General features: G+C 43.0%; 2 protein-coding genes across 2 annotated transcripts in view; one reads left to right on the top strand and one right to left on the bottom strand.

Annotated features, from left to right (window-relative positions):
• Nucleotides 1–18,856, top strand: part of LOC115198758 (conserved oligomeric Golgi complex subunit 5) — a 103,803-nt gene that overhangs the window by 26,644 nt on the left and 58,303 nt on the right. The window lies entirely within an intron of this gene.
• On the bottom strand, nt 1,793–10,404 carry LOC115198760 (G-protein coupled receptor 22). Its single transcript, XM_029761009.1, has 5 exons — nt 10,077–10,404; nt 7,257–8,271; nt 6,329–6,455; nt 3,975–4,121; nt 1,793–3,705 (listed from the first exon to the last, which is right to left on the bottom strand). The coding sequence occupies exons 3-5, from the start codon at nt 6,449–6,451 to the stop codon at nt 2,623–2,625; spliced, it is 1,353 nt and encodes a 450-aa protein (XP_029616869.1). The 5' UTR covers nt 6,452–6,455; nt 7,257–8,271; nt 10,077–10,404; the 3' UTR covers nt 1,793–2,622.

The following is an 18,856-nucleotide window of genomic DNA, read 5'->3' as shown; positions in this document are numbered from 1 at the left end:
AGCGGTTCAATGTATCCTCCTCGGCACTCTACTCATGTAGACCGATAGCCGAGGCCTATATAAAGAATAGGCTTGATGTTTTCGACCCATGAAATGTAGCCTGGAATCTAACCTTTGTGAACCTGTGCAGTGTGCACATCCTCTATGTAGGCATAGAAAATCAGTCAAGTTGTGAAGATTGTGGTACAGTGTTGGTTTGTCTATGCATTACTCATCTACTTCATATAGACAAGTGGTTCTTGCCTTCATTTGGTAATGGCACTTGAGGAGCGAGCCAACCTGTAGTGAACAGTTAGATGGATCTTCAATCAACTTCGCCAACCTGCCTTTAGTGCTGCTTGCTGGCAAACAGCCAGCCAAGTACCCCAGCTCTTAAAATGCTCATGGAGAGGGAGTGATTTTTAGGAGACTCAGAGGGCCATTCGATGAGGGTTCTAAAACAGAAAGCTTGGCTGCATACCATACCCAAAGCATACAGCCACTCTATGACCTCTACAGAGTGGCTGTATGACGCCCAGCCAAACTGTTCCAAACCTTTTTTTTTTTTTATGCCGTTCTCTTCCTGACCTCACATAGTGCCTCAACTGATATGGCATATGACCACACCCCACACACTGTAGGTCAAGTTGTTGACATCCCCTTCTCAAAAAAGAATTTCTCAAAGGAAATGTACCCTATTATCTCATCGGCCGAGAGATATGAGAGGGATGTACATTTTACACACACTTGCCCAATACAAACATTGCAAGGACATCTTGAATGGCAGTTTAGACAAAATGTGTTTAGCCTTGAATGGCATTACAGAATATGAGTCATTCTTTAAGTGTCCAGACATTTCTCCCCTCGCTCACATCCCCTCCCCTTCCTAGCATCTAGATGCCCTCTCTCAGCTGCACAGATTGCTAGGTACAGTGCTGTGTGTGTGTGTGTGTGTCGGTGACCGCATCTCTGACACAGAATAGGGAAAAACACCTTGACCTTGCCGTGTCATGATGGCGGCGGGGAGGGAGAGTGATTGTGATGCATCGCCTGCCACAGTCAGCCTTTATGATCTAGCTAGCAGTGCTAGCCTTGGTAATCACAAGGTATCAAGTGGGAGAAAGGGGAGCTCGGCAAGGGCAAGTGTTGTGGCGAGTGTTGTATCAACACCACATAAGCCCGTGACCAGACCACTTCACAATTCTCCCCCCCACTTGCCCCAGCCTTGCTAAGCGCTATGGACTGCAGTAGATCCGAGTCCTCAGTCACTCGCTCACTCTGTGTCCTCCAACTCCAACCAGAAAATACAGAATGATTTGCCAGTTGGCCTCTGTGTGATTATGAAAGGAAGCAGGCTCCAGTTTTGGCAGCCATGTTGTTCTCTTCACCCCGGCCTGTGGCTAGATAACAAGAGAAGTAGCATAACAGCTGCGTTACGGCCGGTAGAGGAGCTGGAGTCATCTCAGAATAGTTAAACTACAGGCGCTGATTATGTGTTGAAATCATAAGGTCATGTCTTAGTAATGCTGTGATTAGTTTTCAGATTGCAGCCTCTCGCTTAGGTTGTAAAGTGCTGCTTGCCTCTGTTTCTATCCCTCCATCTTACACTAAATCACACATATAACAGGCACATGGAAAGAGACTCTCAGAGGACAGGAAAGGGGGAAGTGGAATTTCACCTGTAAATATTTGTGGCGCTACACTGACTTGATGTCATCTGTGCCTTAGTGGCCAAGTTTACAAAAGCGTACTAAAGTGGGGAATATGTGACAGAAGACCCTTTAACCAGAATACCCAACAGAATGGCCTCAACTTTTTTCACATTATTTATTATAAAAGGACAAATACTTAGTGCCTAATGAAAAAGTCACCTATTTGAAATGTTACATCATATTTGTCTATCTCTGAGCTATGTTCTATCGATTCCAGGGGTCATTTGTTTTCATGTGTATCTGAGCTAAAAGGCTATTCAAGCAGGCAGAAATACAGCCGGTATGACGCATTTTGCATCATTGCTCATAGCTCAGAGATGCACTATACGATATAACATTCAAAATGGGTGAATCTTTCCTTTGTGTTGTAAACATATATTTATTCTATACACTGTACATGACTATACACAATAATTATGTTACGGGCTATAACAACACCATGCAGTAGGTACAGTACTTTGTTTAAATTGTCCTTGACACCACATCAACCTCTTACAATAAATAGTAATAAATTATCCCCTTTAGGGTAACTGTACAGGTAAAACACTTTCATTTACATTACTGCTTTGGATAAGTGGTTTCCCTTTTTTAAATTACTTGGTTCCTGATAATGTTTTGTCACCCTGTATGTGTCCGTTGCTTATTCCATTTTATTCTTATGTCACGTCCTCATAATCCACATTGTCTTATTCGGCATCTTCTGAACCGAAGCTTTTCTATCTTGACCTTGGCTCAGACTCATGTCTACCAACTCCCTCTAGCCATGCAGATATTCAATGGCTTCTCAGAAATTATCTCTTTATTCCACTTTCTCTGAAGATGGACATAGCTTATTCCAAGTTTTCCCACTCTGCCACCTCTGTTGAGAGGTATGTCTTTCGACTTAACTGCCCCCAAGCCGCGCCAATCTTCACGATGCCCTATAGCCTTATCATGGATGACAGACGATGTTGTTTGATTCCGGATCCTGGGAAGATAGACACTTCTGCCTGACCTCAGTCTCCTCGAAGGTGACTTTCTTGTTGTTCCTCTTGGGGTCGATCCAGGAGTTGTGAATGACCACATTGTTGGGCGTGGGCTCAGCCTCCACCACGGACACCACCCTCTTCATCTTGCTCTTCAACACCTTTTGGAACTTCTGCCTGGTGAAGGCATAGAGCAGCGGGTGGAAGATGGTCGTCCCGTAGGCCATGACCAGGAAACCCAACCGCAACTTGACCGTGAAGTCTGAGGGCCCTGCGCTGAGGATGACCGTGTTGAGGACTGTGATGGGCGTCCAGCAGAGCAGGAAGGTGGAGATGATGAGTAGGGACATCCTGAAGACGCGTTTTTGCCTCTCCCGCCGTTCCCGGTGGCGTTTAACGGCCCTGCGCAGAGCCATGAGGACGGAGACGGAGGTCCGCATGGACAGGACCGCAGGTGGGTTTCCGCCTCCTCGGACTGCCCCGCTGCCCTGGGACACATCTGTAGATTCCACCTGCGTTGCGGTAGTCAAGGAGATGGTCTTCTTCTTGCGGGGCTTCTTCTTGGGCTGGTTGTGTTGGAAGCGCGTCCCGATGCGGATGTTCAGTGCCTGGAGTATCTTGTAGTAGGTCACCAGCATGACTACGGCCGTGAAGAAGAAGATGGGGATCTGAGCCAAGAGGTGGTAGTACAGCCCCAGCTCTGTGTAGTACTCATTAGTATGGACCACAGAGGCAACTGCAGTCTGGTTGACGAACTCTGAGCCAAAATCACTGAAGAAGCCCACCTCCATGAAGGGGACCAGGAAACTGAAAAAGGACATAGCCCAAATTAAGCCCAGCAGAGCCACCGCGCGGCCCATGGTTAGCATGCGGTTGGCTGGACGCACTGAGATGTCGTAGCGGTCGACAGTGATGGCTAGCACGTTCGAGGCAGTGGCTACGCTAGCGAAGGAGACACAGGCCTCGTGGAAGCAGCAGACCAGCGCTGTATCAGCCTCTAGGGGGAGGAGTATTACCACGGCAGTCAGAGGGATGCAAGACACACACACCTGGAACCAGAGAGATAAATAAAGATTACGATTATTATTAGTTAAATTTGTCTTCTCCTACAGCAGATATAGTGGCCTGCTTCCTGAAGAATCTTGAGATTTGTCACAGACCAATTGCACTGCAATCATCTCATCCTAGACACTCACTGGAATTTTCCCCACACATTGGTTTAAGGTCAGTTTTGTGTTCTCCCTCCCAATGGTTAAAGTTTGTATTTTCACTGATCCGAGGCCTGTGCCTAATGGAAACATCAAATACTGACACTCACTAGTACGTCTAGGACGTGCAGATTCATGGTGACGATGTTGGACACAGAGGTGATGAGGTTCTGCTTCATGCAGTAGAGGACCAGCACTGTCAGGTTACTGCTTAAGCCCAGCACAATCTCCAGCAGCAGGAACCCTGTCAGCGACACCTGGAGGATAATAGTATCATTATCGTGAAACTAAATGCTATCACAATAATAGTATTGTAATATCTGCTTGTATCGTGATAACCAATTTCATTGTGATAACTGCTTTCATTGTGATATACAGTTGAAGTCGGAAGTTTACATACACTTAGGTTGGAGTCATTAAAACTCGTTTTTCAACCACTCCACAAATTTCTTGTTAACAAACTATAGTTTTGGCAAGTCGGTTAGGACATCTGCTTTGTGAATGACACAAGTCATTTTTCCAACAATTGTTTACAGACAGATTATTTCACTTATACGTCACTGTATCACAATTCCAGTGGGTCAGAAGTTTACATACACTAAGTTGACTGTGCCTTTAAACAGCTTGGAAAATTCCAGAAAATGATGTCATGGCTTTAGAAGCTTCTGATAGGCTTATTGACATAATTTGAGTCAATTGGAGGTGCACCTGTGGATGTATTTCAAGGCTTACCTTCAAACTCAGTGCCTCTTTGCTTGATATCATGGGAAAATCAAAAGAAATAGGCCAAAAAATTGTAGACCTCCACAAGTCTGGTTCATCCTTGGGAGCAATTTCCAAACGCCTGAAGGTACCACGTTCATCTGTACAAACAATATTACGCAAGTATAACACCATGGGACCATGCAGCCGTCATACCGCTCAGGAAGGAGATGCGTTCTGTCTCCTAGAGATGAACTTACTTTGGTGTGAAAAGTGAAACTTAATCCCAGAACAACAGCAAAGGACCTTGTGAAGATGCTGGAGGAAACGGGTACAAAAGTATCTATACCCACAGTAAAACAAGTCCTATATCGACATAACCTGAAAGGCCACTCCGCAAGGAAGAAGCCACTGCTCCAAAACCGCCATAAAAAGCCAGACTACGGTTTGCAACTGCACATGGTGACAAAGATCATACTTTTTGGAGAAATGTCCTCTGGTCTGATGAAACAAAAATAGAACTGTTTGGCCATAATGACCATCGTTATGTTTGGAGGAAAAAGGGGAAGGCTTGCAAACTGAAGAACACCATCCAAACCGTGAAGCATGGGGGTGGCAGCATCATGTTGTGGGGGTACTTTGCTGCAGGAGGGACTGGAACACTTCACAAAATAGATGGCATCATGAGGGAGGAAAATTAAGTGGATATATTGAAGCAACATCTCAAGACATCAGTCAGGAAGTTAAAGCTTGATTGCAAATGGGTCTTCCAAATGAGCAATGACCCCAAGCATACTTCCAAAGTTGTGGCAAAATGGCTTTACGGACAACAAAGTCAAGGTATTGGGGTGGCCATCACAAAGCCCTGACCTCAATCCCATAGAAAATCTGTGGGCAGAACTGAAAAAGTGTGTGCGATCAAGGAGGCCTACAAACCTGACTCAGTTACACCAGCTCTGTCAGGAGGAATGGGCCAAAATTCACCCAACTTATTGTGGGAAGCTTGTGGAAGGCTACCCGGAATGTTTGACCCAAGTTAAACAATTTAAAGGCAATTCTACCAAATACTAATTGAGTGTATGTAAACTTCTGACCCACTGGGAATGTGATGAAAGAAATAAAAGCTGAAATAAATCATTCTCTCAACTATTATTCTGACATTTGCACCATATTATTTATATTTTAACTTTTAACTTTCTTCAAACTACAAATCTACCATTCCAGTGTTTTTCTTGCCATACTTTATTTACTTTGCCACCATGGCATTTTTTTGCCTTTACCTCCATTATCTCACATCATTTGCTCACATTGTATATAGTCTTATTTTTTTCTACTGCATCATTGATTGTATGTTGTTTTACTCCATGTGTAACTCTGTGTTTTTGTATGTTGTCGAACTGCTTTGCTTTATCTTGGCCAGGTCGCAATTGTAAATGAGAACTTGTTCTCAACTTGCCTACCTGGTTAAATAAAGGTGAAATATAAAAATAAATAAATACATTTCACATTCTTAAAATATAGTGCTGATCCTAACTGACCTAAGACAGGGAATCTTTACTAGGATTAAATGTCAGGAATTTTGAAAAACGGAGTTTAAATGTATTTGGCTAAGGTGTATGTAAACTTCTGACTTCAACTGTAAGCTTTAATCGTGCAATCTGCTTTTATCGCGAAAATAGATTTTCTGTGATAACTGCTTTAATCAAGATAACTGACGTGGAACAAAGTTTTAAGGAAAAGTAGAAGTGATGTAAGGGTGTACCTGGAAGCTGACGGGGTAGGGGGCGGCAGACTGGGTCATATCAAGGTCAGAGGGTTCCGAGGTGTCGAGGACAGTCACGTTGCTCATGGCGGCTTCTGAGATCAGCACAGGAGGGGTATGCATTATCCTAGAGAGACGTGGTGACAGGGAGAGGAGGGAAAGGAGAGAGATCAGAACCGGGACTGATTGCATTAACATATATATGGGGGAGATAAAGGTGTTGTTTCACCACAAAAGTGTATAGTATACATGACTATTGACTTCCCCCTCATCTACGTTTTACGTGTCTCATTGTCATCTCCTGTACCTTCAAAAAGTTGAAACTAGTTCATATGGGAGCATACAACAGTGTAGAATAAGCTATTTCTGTTCCTTTTAACTGTCAATCTGTCTGTCTGTTTTTGTGTCTGGGACTTTGTCTGAGTGTATTTTTACCTCACTGGGATTCCATTTAGTGTGAAATTTGGCCGATGTGTGAACATTTCTCATTTTGTGATGTCATCTTGATGGAATCTTTCAAAAGGTGGCAATTATAAATCAAAAAGCCAATTTCCGCAGTTTTCCGCTGTGCTTTTGAAAAATGGTGTTCTGCTGTGCATGATAACTTTTTCTCTTTGTGGAAAGAGTGAAAAATGAGTACTCTCCCTTTTATTCCTTCATTGCTGACAGCTTTATCAAGTGTTACGTTGTTAGCTGACTAGAACTAATAGTGCTTCACTTATGTCAGTGTTTTGTTGTTACATTAGGTTTAGAGTTGTGTTTTTTGGCTACTTTGATCAATGTGTCCATGTTCTTAGGTATTTCAGTAATTAATGTCCTTGCTTTGCTTTGATGTGTAGATATAACAGTTTTTTTCCCGTGTGATCTGTCCAGAGGCTTGTCCTGTCCAGAGAAACTGTCCAGAACCAGACAGTCCTTTTTTACTCACCCCTCCCTCGTGTGCCGTCTCCCCTTCAAGAGTCCATGAACCAGCCAGATCTGACTTGCTGAGGCCTCAATAGGAAATCATAAGATTCAACCATAGTTCTGTAGTAGTAATAATAATAATACTTATGTAGTAGTAGTAGTAGAAGAAATCTCCACTTGGCACACGTTTAATCCAAGTGGGGCAGCCCTTTGTCGAAATAATGGGAAGATTATTATGCCGAGGAGTGCAGTTGGAGCAAGCTGAAACTGTATTTCTTGGATCCTTCCTTTTCTATTTCAAATTCAGCTCCACCATGAGAGAAAAAACAGTCCACCTTCAAAACATTTCTCGATTTATTTCACCCAGAGGCTGCAAACAACAGTGATGGATCACAGAGGACTGGTCTGTGCTCTTGTACATCCAATAAAAACACCGTATTCCGATTAGGGAGAAGCGCTGAGGATTCATTAAACGCAGAAACGCATTCACTCATCGTCCGCAGTGGGCAGGGAGAGGATGTGCATTGTAGCATCCAGCCACGTGGTTTACCAAATGAATGGTTTCTTTTAGGCAGCTGCTTGTTGTTCTTTGTTATTTGATCTGTAGTCCTCCTTGGATCTTAACAGAGCCAGAGCAGTGCCTGGCTGATACTTAACTGTCCTCCTCTCTTCCTTCTGTACGTATCCCCCCCCCCCCCCGACACCCTTCAGAAACACCCCTCCATCACCTTCCAGAGAGCAGAGCAAAGGTCAATGGCCTTTCCGTCTCCTCCCACCTTGTAATTCCACTGGAGTGAGGCAGGATCACCTCAGTGCTGTGGCACCTTATACAAATTCAGACCAGGCTGGGAGGAAGGTCGTTAGCTACTTCTGAGAGAGGAGAATATATTAGAACACTGGGCCGCCAGCTATGTGGCGTTTGGTGCGCTCTCTCGCGTTCTCCCTCTCTTTCTATCTATCATAGAGTAGGAGAGGGGGACCAATCAGGGGATGACGTCATCATCCTTCTGTTTATTTTTCCTCCCTCAATCGTCGCCCTGGAGAACAAAAAGATGGAGAGAGGAAGAGACATAAATGAAAGGAGGATAATGAATGAGAAGAAAGTGTGTCATGACATATCAGACCCAAATGATCATTATCCAGACAGTCTGTTGAGCTGTATCAGTAACAGCCTACTGTACGTTAAGTTAACCCAGTGATAGATCTGCCTGTCTGTTATAGTGTGTTTTGTTAATAACCTCTAATCGGGTTTGTATTGAATTAATTATCCTCCCCCCCAAGAAAAGGGGATGGAGAGACACAAAGAGAGAGGTGTTCTGTGTCTTGTTTGATTCATAGTGGATGTCTTACTTATTATACCGTTGGCTATTCAAGGCCTTCTGCTGTTCTTGATACTGTAGTCTCTGTCATGCGTTTGTTTGACAAATGAGCCCTCAGTCTTTGAACTGGTCCTTTGTGCAGGCTCCCTCCCTTTGTCATCTCGCTCACTTGCTCGCTCACTTGCTCGCTCACTTGCTCTCTCTCTCTGTCTCTCTCTCGCTGTCTTCATCTCTTGCTGTGGCTGTTTGGCTGTGTGTGAACAGAAGCTCAAGAGGGCCAGAGAGTGATAGTGCTACTGGGCGAAGAGAGAAACTCATATGACAAAGAGCATATGAGAGTATGATCCGTATGACACGAAACATATGACGGGTATGATCCGTATGACACGGAACATATGACGAGGTATGATCCGTATGACAAGGTAACGTATGACACGGAACATATGACGGAGTATGATCCGTATGACACGGAACATATGACGGGGTATGATCCGTATGACACGGAACATATGACGGGGTATGATCCGTATGACACGGAACACCCGACGGGGTATGATCCGTATGACACGGAACATAGACGGGGTATGACACAGAGCATATAACACTGTAGGATCCGTAACATATGACGGGGTATGATCCGTATGACACGGAACATGACAGTTTAGGATCCGTATGACACAGAGCATATAACACTGTATGATCCGTAGGATCCGTATGACACGGAACATGACAGTTTGGGATCCGTATGACACAGAGCATGTGGTTTGGTTTCTGTAATTTCACACAGTGGCACTGCACACAGAGGTTAAGCCACTGGCTTTCAGTTATTCACTTGCACGCATGACAGCTCACAGAGCACTCTGAGAAGGTGTATTTGGTGTGTGTGTGTCTCTCTACGTGTGTGTCTCTCTACGTGTGTGAGATGAGTGGAAGGCTCAGGCTGTTATGAGAGCGGTGTGTTTGCACCGCGCTAAGAGCAAGGCTTCAGAGACACCGCGCTCATAAGTGATGCTTAACATTAGCATCAGAGTGTTGAGTAAGTGGGCAGGCAGGAGAGGGAGCGGAAATATAATCCCTTTGGATGAGACTGTGTGCTGTATTGGTCAAGTTCTCTCTACTGTGTGACTGTAGGCTGGTGGAGCAGGCAGGCAGAGACTGTGCTAGAACGCTATGGTACTGTACATGCAGTGAGCACACACGGCTGGTGGTTCTTTGTCTGTTGGTACAATACAAGTGAGAAGTCTGCAGGCTTTTTGCTCCAGTTGTTCTTTTGAACTCTGCTGATTAGTGTGCACATACTGTACAGTATGGTGGCGTTTTGACAACCGTTCCTAACAGTTCAGCAGAGATAGAAAATGAGAGTGCTTTTGTCAAGAACTGAAGTCATTACTGTTGTCATTTTGAGTTCGTTTTTGAACGCATCTGAAATGCATTTATTTGCTTCAGTGTACAAACTGACATTCATTATCAAGCGAGCAATTGTAACAGAGAATAGAGAAATCAGTGCAGTGATAGATGTTTACCTTGTCCTCTGAGGTAGTCGTGTGTCCGTCCTCTACCTCACAGCACTGTCAGCATAGATAGCCAGGTGGAACACTCTCTCCCAGGTAGAGTGAAGGAGGAAGAGATAGAGGAAAGGACCAGAAGCTGCTGAGGCGGTTTCTGGCTGTGTGTGACGGGTAAGATGGTGTAGTTAAGTCCTCAGGGTCTGTTTCCCGGGACTGGTCTCAATGAGAAGTGTGGAAGGATCCAGGCTGGAGTAGAGAGATCAATGTTCTGCTCTCTGGCTGTGCTGCGCTCTCCCCTCTTTCCCTCTCCCACTCTCACTCGCTCCGTCTCAGAGCACTAACAGCCCTTCCTACTCATCTCGCCCACCCACCCTCCCTCCTCTTCTCTGGCTGCATGTCTCTAACACTTTCTATTTCTCTCTGTATCAACCTTTCGCTCTCAACATTCTCTCTCTCTCTATCAACCCCTCTCTTTTAGAGGTCGACCGATTATGATTTTCCAACGCCGATACCGATACCAATTATTGGAGGACCAAAAGAGCCGATACCAATTAATCGGCCGATTTTATTTATTTATTTATATATATAATATATTTGTAATAATGACAATTACAACAATACTGAATGAACAATGAACACTTTTATTTTAACTTAATATAATACATCAATAAAATCAATTTAGTCTCAAATCAAATGTATTTATATAGCCCTTCTTACATCAGCTGATATCTCAAAGTGCTATACAGAAACCCAGCCTAAAACCCCAAACAGCAAGTAATGCAAGTGTAGAAGCACGGTGGCAAGGAAAAACTCCCTAGAAAGGCCAAAACCTAGGAAGAAACCTAGAGAGGAACCAGGCTATGAGGGGTGGCCAGTCCTCTTCTGGCTGTGCCGGGTGGAGATTATAACAGAACATGGCCAAGATGTTCAAATGTTCATAAATTACCAGCATGGTCAAATAATAATAATCACAGTAGTTGTCGAGGGTGCAACAAGTCAGCACCTCAAGAGTAAATGTCAGTTGGCTTTTCATAGCCGATCATTGAGAGTATCTCTACTGCTCCTGCTGTCTCTAGAGAGTTGAAAACAGCAGGTCTGGGACAGGTAGCAGATCAGGGTTCCATAGCCGCAGGCAGAACAGTTGAAACTGGAGCAGCAGCACGGCCAGGTGGACTGGGGACAGCAAGGAGTCATCAAGCCAGATAGTCCTGAGGCATGGTCCTAGGGCTCAGGTCCTCCGAGAGCGAGAACGAAAGAGAGAATTAGAGAGAGCATACTTAAATTCACACAGGACACCGGATAAGGCAGGAGAAATACTCCAGATATAACAGACTAACCCTAACCCCCCGACACATAAACTACTGCAGCATAAATACTGGAGGCTGAGACAGGAGGAGTCAGGAGACACTGTGGCCCCATCCGATGATCCCCCCAGACAGGGCCAAACAGGCAGGATATAACACCACCCGCTGTGCCAAAGAACAGCCCCCACACCACTAGAGGGATATCTTCAACCACCAACTTACCATCCTGAGACAAGGCCGAGTATAGCCCACAAAGATCTCCGCCACGGCACAACCCAAGGGGGGGTGCCAACCCAGACAGGAATACCACATCAGTGACTCAACCCACTCAAGTGACGCACCCCTCCTAGGGACGGCATGGAAGAACACCAGTAAGCCAGTGACTCAGCCCCTGTAATAGGGTTAGAGGCAGAGAATCCCAGTGGAGAGAGGGGAACCGGCCAGGCAGAAACAGCAAGGGCGGTTTGTTGCTCCAGAGCCTTTCCGTTCACCTTCACACTCCTGGGCCAGACTACACTCAATCATAGGACCTACTGAACAGATGAGTCTTCAGTAAAGACTTAAAGGTTGAGAGGTCTCTCACATGGGTAGGCAGACCATTCCATAAAAATGGAGCTCTATAGGAGAAAGCCCTGCCTCCAGCTGTTTGCTTAGAAATTCCAGGGACAATTAGGAGGCCTGCGTCTTGTGACCATAGCGTACGTGTAGGTATGTACGGCAGGACCAAATCGGAAAGATAAGTAGGAGCAAGCCCATGTAATGCTTTGTAGGTTAGCAGTAAAACCTTGAAATCAGCCCTTGCCTTAACAGGAAGCCAGTGTAGGGAGGCTAGCACTGGAGTAATATGATCAAATAATGAAACATGTTCAATTTGGTTTAAATAATGCAAAAACAAAGTGTTGGAGAAGAAAATAAAAGTGCAATATGTGCCATGTAAAAAAGCTAACGTTTAAGTTCCTTGCTCAGAACATGAGAACATATGAAAGCTGGTGGTTCCTTTTAACATGAGTCTTCAATATTCCCAGGTAAGAAGTTTTAGGTTATAGTTATTATAGGACTATTTCTCTCTATACCATTTGTATTTCATATACCTTTGACTATTGGATGTTCTAATAGGTACTTTAGTATTACCAGCCTAATCTCGGGAGTTGATAGGCTTGAAGTCAAACAGAGGAGTTGCTGGCAAACGCAGTAAAGTGCTGTTTGAATGAAGGCTTACGAGCTTGCTGCTGCCTACCACCGCTCAGTCAGACTGCTCTATCAAATCATAGACTTAATTATAATATAATAGCACACAGAAATACAAGCCTTAGGTCATTAATATGGTCAAATTTTTAAACTATCATTTCGAAAACAAAATGTTTATTCTTTCAGTGAAATACGGAACCGTTCCGTATTTTATCAAACGGGTGGCATCCATAAGTCTAAATATTGCTGTTACATTGCACAACCTTCAATGTTAAGTCATACTTACGTAACATTCTGGCAAATTAGTTCGCAGCGAGCCAGGCGGCCCAAACTGTTGCATATACCCTGACTCTGCTTGCATTGAACGCAAGAGAAGTGACACAATTTCCCTAGTTTAATATTGCCTGCTAACATGAATTTATTTTAACTAAATATACAGGTTTAAAAAATATATACTTCTGTGTATAGGCATTGATGTTTATGGTTAGGTACATTCGTGCAGCGATTGTGCTTTTGTTAAATCATCCCCCGTTTGGCAAAGTTGGCTGTCTTTGTTAGGAAGAAATAGTCTTCACAAAGTTCGCAACGAGCCAGGTGGCCCAAACTGCTGCAAATACCCTGACTCTGTTGCACAGAACGCAAGAGAAGTGACACAATTTCCCTAGTTAAAAGAAATTCATGTTAGCAGGCATATTAACTAAATATGCAGGTTTAAAAATATTTACTTGTGTATTGATTTTAAGAAAGGCGTTGATGTTTATGGTTAGGTACACATTGGTGCAACGACAGTGCTTTTTTCGCGAATGCGCTTGTTAACTCACCCATTTGGCAAAGTAGGCTGTGATTCAATGATAAAGTAACAGGAACCGCATCGATTATATGCAACGCAGGACAATCTAGATAAACTAGTAATATCATCAACCATGTGTAGTTAACTAGTGATTATGTTAAGATTGATTGATTGTTTTTTATAAGATGCGTTTAATGCTAGCTAGCACCTTACCTTGGCTCCTTGCTGCACTCGCATAACAGGTAGTCAGCCAACCACGCAGTCTCCTCGTGGAGTGCAATGTAATCGGCCATGATTGGTGTCCAAAAAATGCAGATTACCGATTGTTAGGAAAACTTGAAATCGGCCCTAATTAATCGGCATGGCCGATTGGTCGACCTCTACTCTCTTTCCCTATTCTCTCTTTCTCTCTTTACTTCTCCTTCCTCTGATGGGTCTCGTGTAACAGGTCCCTCATTTCATCCTTTCGTTAGCTTTGTGCAGTGTTTAATTCAGTGTAGTATTGTGTCTCTAGTGCAGGGGTAGGCAGGTAGATTCAGCCTGGGGGGCCGGAACATAATTATAATCATATGTATTATAATGTACACTGCAATTATAATGTTCATTGCAAATTGACATAACTAAGCCCAAGAAATTGTATTTGAAAATGACAATTTCATTCTTTGATTACATTGAGGCACGATCACGTCTCTTTCTTTATTTCTGGGAATACTTGCAAACAGATTTCCTAAATAGTATTATTTATTTTAGCTGAATTCCTAATGATTTTGCAGTATTTTTTTCACCCCCCCAAAAAAAAAATCACTCGCTGGCCAGTTTTGGTAGGCCTGTAGCCCACTACTCTAGTGTGTCTGTAGCCTCAGTGGCACTAGCTCCACAGATAGACATGACACCCATCAAGATGCAGCTTTCAAGCCTGTGTTCAGTAATGGCTATTTTCTCCACATAAGCTCTGGAACAGTCATTAGGATTCACATTCCACAGATTGGCTAGGTTTCAGAACTGAAATTGGGATGTCAATGTCAGGCAGAGGATAATGATGTCATATTTTGCCAGGAAATGGCAAAATGAAAGAGGAGCTGTCTCTGTCTCTCTCTCAACTCCGAGGCATCAGAGCACATATGGTTTTCTTCGGAGGGTGTTTTCCGCTGGTTTTCCGCTGGTGCCGGTGTCACTACATCTCGGAATTGTGCCAAAGGTCGATTTTTAAATTCTAAATTCTCTCTGTCGCTCTCTTTCTCCCCCCTCCTCTCTCTCTCTCACACACACACACACACACACACACACACACACTCCCTTTTTGTGTCTTTCTCCCTCTCTTTGTTGCCATGCCAGTCTGTGTGTTTGCACTCTCTTGAAGACCGGGCTCGGCAACTGTGCCAATGGTAAAGGTAGGTGAACCCTAGGGGATTTTGGCCAATCATCAGGTATTATACACCTGTCTGAAAGGACACACATAATTGCCCCCAATCCATTAGTCACACTAGCCTGGTTGCCAGATTTGCTTGTTTTATCTTACTCTTTTGTTGATTTTAATGCCAAATGACACTTTGAATGACAAAGGAGTTCGCTAATTTATGAAGAATATCTGGTAACATGACCAGGCTAGATTAGATGCAGCCTGTAGGGAATATATAGTGCATTCACAAAGTATTCAGACCCCTTGACTTTTTCCACATTTTGTCACGTTACAGCCTTATTCTAAAATGTATTAAATAAAAAACTGAGCGATCGGGGCAGAAGAGCCTTGGTCAGGGAGGTGACCAAGAACCCGATGGTCACTCTGACAGAGCTCCAGAGTTCCTCTGTGGAGATGGGAGAACCCTCCAGAAGGACAACCATCTCTGCAGCACTCCAACAATCAGGCCTTTATGGTAGAGTGGCCAGAGGGAAGCCACAAGGCACATGACCGAGTTTGCCAAAAGGCTTCCTAAAGGACTCTCGGACCATGAGAAACAAGATTCTCCGGTCTGATGAAACCAAGATTAAACTATTTGGCCTGAATGCCAAGTGTCACATCTAGGGCTGTGGTGGTCATGAAATTTAGTCAGCCGGTGATTGTCAAGCAAATAACTGTCATGGTAATTGACTGTTAATTAGCATAAACACATTTAGCATCTCCTGTCTTCCAAGTCTAATAAAGACTTTTTAAAATGTAGATGTTACTAAAGGTCTGCATCAGTGGCTTGGAGGCTATACGTGGAAGACAGGAGATGCTAAATGTGTTTATGCTAATTAACAGTCAATTACCATGACAGTTATTTGCTTGACAATTACCGGCTGACTAAATTTCATGACAACCACAGCCCTAGTAATGCTTACACCATCACAATAAATCCATTATTTATTTTAGACAGGTCTAAGGAAACATTATTTGAAGAAAATGTAGTGTATTTCAGAAGAACAGAATAGCATACTCTGAGTTGTCCTTATGTTAAGCCCTGATCTGGCTATGGCTGTGGGCTACACTAATTCATTTTGCAGACAAGATTTGCTTAACTTTTTCATGGCATTATTTTATAGTATGAAGAATATTATTGAACATAGCTGAATAAAATAGGAAGGATATTTTCTCCCAGCGATTTGAGGGTGTGCGCACATTCTGTGTTGAACGGTTAACAAAGAAATAGGTATTCCTATATGCTTAATTTAGAGTTATTAATGTAACTTTAGTTCTAAAAATGTTGGGATATATGTTTGGATTTTTAATACATTGTAAGGCTGCATGATGAGACTCTAATGATGATTTGAAAAAAGTTGCATGAAAGGCATGAGCTCTGCTTTGTTTTTTTTGCACAGGCTGTACACACTGCATTAGTTTCTCATTCACAATTTGACAAGCACTTGATAATGCTTCCAATTTCCCTGCGGCATCCCTTTGTGTGGCCGTAATGCCCCCTGAAAAAACATGCCTTTTGTGGCCAGTGGCCGTTGTGCCCTTGGGCTGAATATTATCATTATTATTCTACTCTCCCGGCTGCATGCTCCAAAGCACCACTGTCATGATGTTGGCCTGTTGGGGGAGGTTTATGACCCCCATAAATACCTTTCCTCTTTTCTCTCTCTCTACTTTATAGAGTTGACTCTTGTAAAGCCTTTGTAACATAAAGAGTCTGGTAACATCGAAAGGTGGGAAACGGAACCATATTTCGGTAATCCAACCAGTTGAAAATATGCGTTGGTACTTAATGAATATGATCTCAGATCAGTTGTTGTCTGAGACATTACTACTAATGACAGGATGACAAACTGTATCTTGGAAAGTCGACACATTCTAGTTATCAGATTCACATGGAATTGTTGTGCAATTTTACGTGTTTAAATATGAAATTATTTGTGAAAAGATTAAATGTAATTTTAGCTTCTTAAGTGAGAGAATGGTTTGTCATAGAGAAACTCTGCTCACTCAGAGGCCCCGCCCAAATGAACAGACTTTGGTTGTAAACTATGAAACACGCCCTTCTTTCACCACTATATAAACCCATTGACGAAAATTCAACTTCCTGTTCCAAGGACGTGTGGACTTGCGGTCCCCACGTTGAAAGGACAAAGATTACCTACATAACTAAGCCAACCTCAGCGTGAGCTCTGGTTGAACGACAGGAACCTAACAAAATTTGCATCAAATCTCAACGTGAAGGTGATGACCTACACGCCGGAAGGATGAATTTCGACTATACCAGCCAGGATATAGCATGAGCATAAAAGTATGGCAACTTGGTATGAACTTTGAACTTTTATTCACTAAATAAGTGATACCCTCTCCGCCCGCTAAACGTGGGCTAGGAGAGGACAGACGGAGTATCCATTCTACCATGCTCCAGTTCACCACTAGACATTCTTCAGAGGACCAGAGATCCATGCTGGACCACCCCGCCTTCTTTCTACGACCATTCTACCGAAGCGCAACTCGGAGTAAATATTTATTGCAATTTCTTTTTTCAAATGGGCGGTTATTTAGAATGCATAAGATACTGTATTTACGATAGCATAGCTGCCTACGGCCCGATAGAGACACAAAATCTTTTTGTTCCTCAGTCTTCCCGCTCTTTCATTCAAAACCCAACCCCCTTTCTTTGTGTAACCAGCCGTTTATTCGGAAGATAACAGCTCTATAAACATTATTTTGTGGTTCCCTGACTTTCTTGTTAATTACATTTACCTGATTAGCTTAATCAGGTAATATTACTTACAGAGAAATGATTTTATAGAATAGCATGTCATATCACTTAATCCGGCATAGCCAAAGACATGACACCTCTCACTCAAATGGCTCTCCGTCACGTGATCTGGTCTTTCTTACAGGCTACAAGTGAAGACGGACACATCGGGGACGCAACTGCGCTCACCTTATCCAATTCCGAGGTGCATATTGAAGATATTGGAAGAACTGTCCACATTTTACTTTTCATCAGCCAACAAGATGTGTTGGCCTAACGAACAGCAAAAGCACTAGCCTATGTCAATCTACTATCCCCCATAGTATAAAAGTCGACCTATTATATTCTGTGCGAGAAGGAAATATTCCAAACATAGTCTGGGACAGTTGTGGGATGGGATAGATCCTAAATTAATACAACCACTAGCAATATGAGCTCATGGGCTCTCAGGAAATATTTGATTAGATTTCTGATTACATTTGCATTGATGTCAGTGTGATTAGAGGGACAATAGAGTGTTGAGTACCAGGCACTTAGCAAGTTTTGTAGGTTACTAATGACCATCATTAGTAACCTACAAAAATTAGAAGTGGTGAACTGTACAATGCAAACACACACACACACGCTAGAGCTGCACGATATGCACAAAAAATGTCATTGCAAATTGTTTTTGGCCAAATATTGCGTTTGTGATATAGATCAAAACACTTGGACAACTGTTGGAATCATAAAAAATAAAATTATTTACACTACCGTTCAAAAAACTTTGGGGTCATTTAGAATTTTTTTTTTTTTAAAGAAAAACACTTTTTTTTCTCATTAAAATAACATCAAATTGATCAGAAATACAGTGTACACATTGTTAATGTTGTAAATGACTATTGTAGCTGGAAACGGCAGATTTTTAATGGAATATCTACATAGGCATACAGAGGCCCATTATCAGCAACCATCACTCCTGTGTTCCAATGGCACGTTGTGTTAGCTAATCCAAGTTTTTATCATTTTAAAAGGCTAAATGATCATTGGCGCACAGGAGTGGCATTAACAATGTCTACACTGTATTTCTGATCAATTTGATGTTATTTTAATGGACAAAAAATTAGCTTTTCTTTAAAAAACAAGGACATTTCTAAGTGACCCCAAACTTTTGAACGGTAGTGTATATTAAGAAACAAAGTGAAAAGCAGCATCGTTCCTGTTTGGTACAATCTGTTGACTGCATTTGTCCTAACAGAGCAGCATGTAAACTGACAAACGGAGTAAACTATAAAAGCGGACGTTACATGAGTGTTCTGAGTGACGTTTCAAAATATAACATGCATCATGGATCTCTTGCGGTTTTTATGTGAA

Source organism: Salmo trutta, chromosome 8, assembly GCF_901001165.1.
Source record: "Salmo trutta chromosome 8, fSalTru1.1, whole genome shotgun sequence".
Lineage (NCBI taxonomy): Eukaryota > Metazoa > Chordata > Actinopteri > Salmoniformes > Salmonidae > Salmo > Salmo trutta.
Note: the sequence above shows the minus strand (reverse complement) of the source record. Positions and strands in the feature narration are given on the sequence as shown.

Bases quoted from the DNA above. Each gene is read 5' to 3' on its own strand.
- LOC115198760 (XM_029761009.1), bottom strand. From the start codon at position 6,451: ATGCATACCCCTCCTGTGCTGATCTCAGAAGCCGCCATGAGCAACGTG. The intron at 4,122-6,328 runs GTACACCCTTAC...ATTATCCTCCAG, and splicing joins CCTACCCCGTCAGCTTCCAG to GTGTCGCTGACAGGGTTCCT. The intron at 3,706-3,974 runs GTGAGTGTCAGT...CTCTGGTTCCAG, and splicing joins TGCACGTCCTAGACGTACTA to GTGTGTGTGTCTTGCATCCC.